The sequence below is a fragment of the Oncorhynchus masou genome, chromosome 33 (assembly GCF_036934945.1).
Source record: "Oncorhynchus masou masou isolate Uvic2021 chromosome 33, UVic_Omas_1.1, whole genome shotgun sequence".
NCBI classification, from domain to species: domain Eukaryota; kingdom Metazoa; phylum Chordata; class Actinopteri; order Salmoniformes; family Salmonidae; genus Oncorhynchus; species Oncorhynchus masou.
The window spans coordinates 20,525,739-20,532,190 of record NC_088244.1 but is presented as its reverse complement, the minus strand read 5'-3'; the positions used below and the strand labels follow the sequence as shown (position 1 = coordinate 20,532,190).

General features: G+C 49.0%; 1 protein-coding gene across 1 annotated transcript in view; it reads right to left on the bottom strand.

Moving 5' to 3' along the window:
• Window positions 1–1,125: 1,125 nt before the first annotated feature.
• LOC135527994 (transcription initiation factor TFIID subunit 4-like) overlaps window positions 1,126–6,452 on the bottom strand; it is a 44,236-nt gene continuing 38,909 nt past the window's right edge. The window contains exons 9-16 of the mRNA XM_064956733.1: window positions 5,523–5,658; window positions 3,728–3,833; window positions 3,438–3,607; window positions 3,210–3,340; window positions 2,821–2,946; window positions 2,651–2,707; window positions 2,202–2,321; window positions 1,126–1,396 (exon numbers count right to left, since the gene is read on the bottom strand). Coding sequence (XP_064812805.1) covers window positions 1,232–1,396; window positions 2,202–2,321; window positions 2,651–2,707; window positions 2,821–2,946; window positions 3,210–3,340; window positions 3,438–3,607; window positions 3,728–3,833; window positions 5,523–5,658 — 1,011 coding nt within the window. The 3' untranslated portion in view covers window positions 1,126–1,231. The remainder of the gene's footprint in view (window positions 1,397–2,201; window positions 2,322–2,650; window positions 2,708–2,820; window positions 2,947–3,209; window positions 3,341–3,437; window positions 3,608–3,727; window positions 3,834–5,522; window positions 5,659–6,452) is intronic.

Below are 6,452 nucleotides of genomic sequence, written 5' to 3'. Positions count from 1 at the left end.
TCTGTCTGTTAGGGAGGTGCTATAGGGAGTGGCTGGTCTCTGTCTGTTAGGGAGGTGCTATAGGGAGTGGCTGGTCTCTGTCTGTTAGGGAGGTGCTATAGGAAGTGGCTGGTCTCTGTCTGTTAGGGAGGTGCTATAGGGAGTGGCTGGTCTCTGTCTGTTAGGGAGGTGCTATTGGTTGTGGCTTGTCTCTGTCTGTTAGGGAAGTGCTATAGGGAGTGGCTGGTCTCTGTCTGTTAGGGAGGTGCTATAGGGAGTGGCTGGTCTCTGTCTGTTAGGGAGGTGCTATAGGGAGTGGCTGGTCTCTGTCTGTTAGGGAGGTGCTATAGGGAGTGGCTGGTCTCTGTCTGTTAGGGAGGTGCTATAGGGAGTGGCTGGTCTCTGTCTGTTAGGGAGGTGCTATAGGGAGTGGCTGGTCTCTGTCTGTTAGGGAGGTGCTATAGGGAGTGGCTGGTCTCTGTCTGTTAGGGAGGTGCTATAGGGAGTGGCTGGTCTCTGTCTGTTAGGGAGGGAGTGGCTGGTCTCTGTCTGTTAGGGAGGTGCTATAGGGAGTGGCTGGTCTCTGTCTGTTAGGGAGGTGCTATAGGGAGTGGCTGGTCTCTGTCTGTTAGGGAGGTGCTATAGGGAGTGGCTGGTCTCTGTCTGTTAGGGAGGTGCTATAGGGAGTGGCTGGTCTCTGTCTGTTAGGGAGGTGCTATAGGGAGTGGCTGGTCTCTGTCTGTTAGGGAGGTGCTATAGGGAGTGGCTGGTCTCTGTCTGTTAGGGAGGTGCTATAGGGAGTGGCTGGTCTCTGTCTGTTAGGGAGGTGCTATAGGGAGTGGCTGGTCTCTGTCTGTTAGGGAGGTGCTATTGGTTGTTCTTGTCTCTGTCTGTTAGGGAAGTGCTATAGGGAGTGGCTGGTCTCTGTCTGTTAGGGAGGTGCTATAGGGAGTGGCTGGTCTCTGTCTGTTAGGGAGGTGCTATAGGGAGTGGCTGGTCTCTGTCTGTTAGGGAGGTGCTATAGGGAGTGGCTGGTCTCTGTCTGTTAGGGAGGTGCTATAGGGAGTGGCTGGTCTCTGTCTGTTAGGGAGGTGCTATAGGGAGTGGCTGGTCTCTGTCTGTTAGGGAGGTGCTATAGGAAGTGGCTGGTCTCTGTCTGTTAGGGAGGTGCTATAGGGAGTGGCTGGTCTCTGTCTGTTAGGGAGGTGCTATAGGGAGTGGCTGGTCTCTGTCTGTCTCCCTAATCCCTGTGTTATTTGAGGAGGCCTTTATAGAGCAGGTGTGAGCGGCTGGTCTCCCTCTCATTTTCCAGACAGAAGAGCAGGTCCCTGAGGTTAACCCGGGTGATGCGCTGGCGCTGAGGCCTGGAGCCTCCGCTACTGTACCCACCTGACGGAGAGGGACCAGAGCACAAGTCCTGAAGAGAAAGAGGAGGAAAAAGGGGAGAGAGAGGTGGGGGAAGATAGAGGAAGTAAAGTCCATTTGATCTTCAAAAATATGTGTATGATAGGGTGCTATCATCTAAAAGCATTATTTTCTTTGTTAATATCCATTAGGATACTGTCTCAGCCTCCAGTATTTATGCTGCAATAGTTTGTGTCGGGGGACTAGAGACAGTCTGTTATATCTGGAGTATTTATCCTGCCTTTTCCGGTGTCCTGTGTGAATTTAAGTATATATTCTCTATCTATCTCTCTCCCTCTCTCTCTCTCCCTGAGCCCAAGGATCATGCCTCATGATTACCTGGCCTGATGACTCCTGGCTGTCCCCAGTCCACCTGGTCGTGCTGCTACTCCAGTTTCAACTGTTCTGCCTGCGGCTATGGAACCCTGACCTGGTCACCAGACGTGCTACCTTGTCCCAGACATGCCGTTTTAAACTCTCTAGAGACAGCAGGTCCGGTAGAGATACTCTGTATTATTGGCTTTATGAAAAGCCAACTGACATTTACTCCTGAGGTGCTGACCTGTTGCATCCTCTACAACCACTGTGATTATTATTATTTGACCCTGCTGGTCATCTATGAACATTTGAACATCTTGGCCATGTTCTGTTATAATCTCCACCCAGCACAGCCAGAAGAGGACTGGCCACCCCTCATAGCCTGGTTCGGGTTTCTGTACAGCACTTTATGACATCAGCTGATGTAAGAAGGGCTTTATAAATGAATGTAATTGATCAAGAGTCAATGATCTAGCCCATGTTTGGTTATGATACTCTACCTCGGCCCCGGTTCCGCTGACAGGGGAGTTCATTTTCCTCTTCTTCCTGGGGCCGATGGCTGCCAGGGCCGTCATGTTGGCCTCCTTCTGCCTGATCTGATTCAGTTCCTGCTGCTGCATCTAGACCACACACACACACACACACACACACACACACACACACACACACACACACACACACACACACACACACACACACACACACACACACACACACACACACACACACACACACACACACACACACACACACACACAGAGAGAGAGAGAGGGAACAGGCATTACAATACAAGACTACTTTGCCTGAAGACAGACACATGACAACACATACCGGCACCCACTATAAATGAACATATTGACACACAAAGAGTATGAGAAACACTACAATTCATTCACATACAACATGTTACACACACCATGTATACAGCTACACCAGCCTGTACTCTTACCTCTTTAGCCTTCTGTTTAAGCCGAAGCTGCTCTGGGTCCTCTTGTCGTGATCGAGACTGGGGGAAGAAAGAGGCACAGTATTCAGTATCAACACTACTAGCACTTACAGTATATGACCACTAGATGGCATAAACAGCTATACATTACTGCCTCTGGTGGAGTTAGTTACCTTAGCTGCCTTCATCAGGATCTCTCTCTCCTGCTCCTCCTTCCTCTGTTTCTCCATCTGATCCAGCTGCTCAAAGAACTTCAGCTGTGCTCGCACGTCACTCACCTGTTCACACTTATCATCCTCCTGAAGGAGAGCGAGAGAGAGATGGAGGGAGAGGGGAAAGATAAATAATGAATTACAAGGGTAAAATGGTTCAATCAGATATTATCACTGGCATCAAATTATTTCAGCACTTTTTGCAAAACTGTTGCAATGAGCACCAGTGAAGATCAAATACCAAATAAACTGGTTTTGACTAAATATATATACAACTTGAATAGCTCATGAAATAACTTTACTAGTGAACCTCTTCCACACAAACACCCACAGAAGCTGTGTTCATTCACCTTGAAGGTGATGTTTTTCTGCTGCGCCACCACCGTCAATTTCTCCAGCAGGTTCTGCAGCCGATGCTGTGTAGCATGGGACACGTAGCTGATCACCTCCGGCCCCAGGTCAGTCACCCCTAACCTCCCGCCTGTTACAACACAAGAGGACAGGACATGTCATAGATTTTAGGTACAGAATGTGTGTGTGTGTATGTGTGTGTGTGTGTGTGTGTGTGTGTGTCTCACCTATCTCATGTACTCTCTGGGTTAGTGAGGAGGTGTAGAGGAAGGCCTCGTCTTTACAAGAGCGAGTCACCATGCCGACCAGCTCAGAGTTGGTTGCCAGAATGTGGGCACTCTCCTCTGATAGGTTGACTCCAGCCATAGAGGCCACATCATTTATATCATCATCATCCCTGAATGGAGGGAGAGAAACTGTTTATAAGGCCTCATTTTCACTTGAAGAATTCCAAAATCATCTGATTTGGACATGTATGTCTATGAGTGTGTGTGTGTGTATGTATGTGTGTGTTTACTTGAAGGTTCCTCCGCCTGCCTCCTTCTGCCTGTTCTTCAGTGCTACAGAGAGCATAGACTGGGGCCCCAGTGTTACCTTGGCTCCTGGTGCTAGAGCCTGCTTCACTACAGGAACAGAGAGGGAAGAGACGGAGAGAGAGCGAGAGAAAGTGAGGGGGCAGTTACATAACAGAGACACTATATTTTTATTTAACCTCCTAACCCTTTCACATTGTACATCATAACTAAGTAATAAATAATTCACTTTTTCTTGGTAGAGCTGTTGTGAGCAGAAAAGAGAAGCGGACGTCAAGACGAAGAGAGATGGCGGAAGAACACATTTCACAGATGGAGAGCTTTCCATGGGTCCCTCAAAACCCCATCCATCAATACACTTGATCAATATAGCATGCAGTTATATACATATGTCACAAGGGGAAGTGTTTCAATATAGTCCTCGGTCAGTGAAGCCAGCAAGGCAAGCCAGGAGGACACCGGACACACACACACCCACAGCAGCAGCGCTTATCATATTACTGCCGTCTCCACTAGCTAATAGCAACTGGCCACAGACAGAACCAGTACACTTCTTTCTGTCTGTCGCCTTCGATCATGGACACTGCTAACTGGCATTGTTCACACTGTGTGTCTTTGTCCCAGAGCCTCACAGCCCAGTGGGAAAAATACCTCACACAGGAAAGATCCAATCCTGCACAGGTGTCATATCACATTCTACAGTGATGGTATCAAAGCATTAAATAATACAATTAATCAGGTAATACAAAGTACTATTAGGCCCATAGTATATTTTATATTTTGTATAAATTATATTTCTATTAGAATGTTCATCTATGACGAGTACACAAACGCATGCATCAAACACGCAGGCAAAATGCAGATAGAGTCGATGTCTGCCCCCCAGCGGAAATCTAATTAGCATTGCCTCACAAGACACATCTGAAGGTCCCCCGTACCAGTTGAAAAAATGAATGGAAGTATACAGAGCATTCTGAAATATTCAGACCCCTGGACCTTTTCCACATTTTGTTACGTTAGAGCCTTATTCTAAAATTGATTAAATGAATTGTTTTCCTCATCAATCTGTACACAATATCCCCCGTAATGACAAAGCAAAAACCAAGCCATGAGGTCGAAGGAATTGTCCGTAGAGCTCCGAGACAGAATTATGTCGAGGCACAGATCTGGGGAAGGGTACCAAAACATTTATGCTGAACTGAAGGTCACCAAGAACACAGTGGCCTCCATCATTCTTAAATGGAAGAAGTTTGGAACCACCAAGACTCTTCCTAGAGTTGGTCGCCTGGCCAAACGGAGCAATCAGGGGAGAAGGGTCACTCTGACAGAGCTCCAGAGTTCCTCTGTGGAGATGGAAGAACCTTCCAGAAGGACAACCATCTCCTCAATAAAAGTGAGTGGCCTAGCCGGAGACTGGACTTGAACCTGATCGAACATCTCTGGAGAGACCTAAAAATAGCTGTGCAGCCACGTTCCCCATCTAACCTAACAGAGCTTGAAACGAATGGCAGAGAAGAATGGGAGAAACTCCTCAAATACAGGTGTGCCAAGCTTGTAGTGTCATACCCAAGAAGACTCGAGGCTGTAATCGCTGGCAAAGGTGCGTCAAAGTACTGAGTAAACAGTCTGAATACTTCTGAAAAAGACTAACGTAACAGAATGTGGAGAAAGTCGAGGGGTCTGAATACTTTTCACATTTCTGAATACTCCCCCCGGCTTCGACAGGGCTAAGATTGTAATGGGATAAGAAAGGACACAGAAAATACAAAACACACACACCTGTCTGAAGCTGTCTGACCACCTGCGGCTGCCCCATGATGATGTGACTGTGGGTTTGGCCTCGGAGCGTAACCATGGGTGACTGGGCCAGAGTCACCTGAGGCCTCCCCATTGCCCCCTGCTGCTGAGGCACCATCTACACACACAGAGACAGAGAGAGGCAGAGAGAGGCCAGAGAGAGAACGCGAGACCAGAGAGCGAGCGACCAGAGAGCGAGAGACCAGAGAGCGAGAGACCAGAGAGCGAGAGACCAGAGAGCGAGACAGATAGAGCGAGACCAGAAAGAGAGAGCGAGACCAGAGAGAGAGAGAGAGAGAGCGAGACCAGAGAAGGAGAGAGAGAGCGAGACCAGAGAGCGAGACCAGAGAGCGAGAGAGCAAGACCAGAGAGAGAGAGCGAGACCAGAGAGAGAGAGCGAGACCAGAGAGAGAGAGCGAGACCAGAGAGAGAGAGAGCGAGACCAGAGAGAGAGAGAGCGAGACCAGAGAGAGAGAGAGCGAGACCAGAGAGAGAGAGAGAGAGACCAGACCAGAGAGAGAGAGAGAGACCAGACCAGAGAGAGAGAGCGAGACCAGAGAGAGAGAGAGAGAGCGAGACCAGAGAGAGAGAGAGAGACCAGAGCGAGACCAGAGAGAGAGAGAGAGAGAGGACCGAGACCAGAGAGAGAGAGAGCGAGACCAGAGAGAGAGAGAGAGAGAGACCAGACCAGAGAGAGAGAGAGAGCGAGACCAGAGAGAGAGAGCGAGACCAGAGAGAGAGAGAGAGAGCGAGACCAGAGAGAGAGACAGAGACAGAGACAGAGACAGAGACCAGAGAGAGAGAGCGAGACCAGAGAGCGAGACCAGAGAGAGAGAGCGAGACCAGAGAGAGAGAGAGAGAGCGAGACCAGAGACGAGACCAGAGAGAGAGAGAGCGAGACCAGAGAGCGAG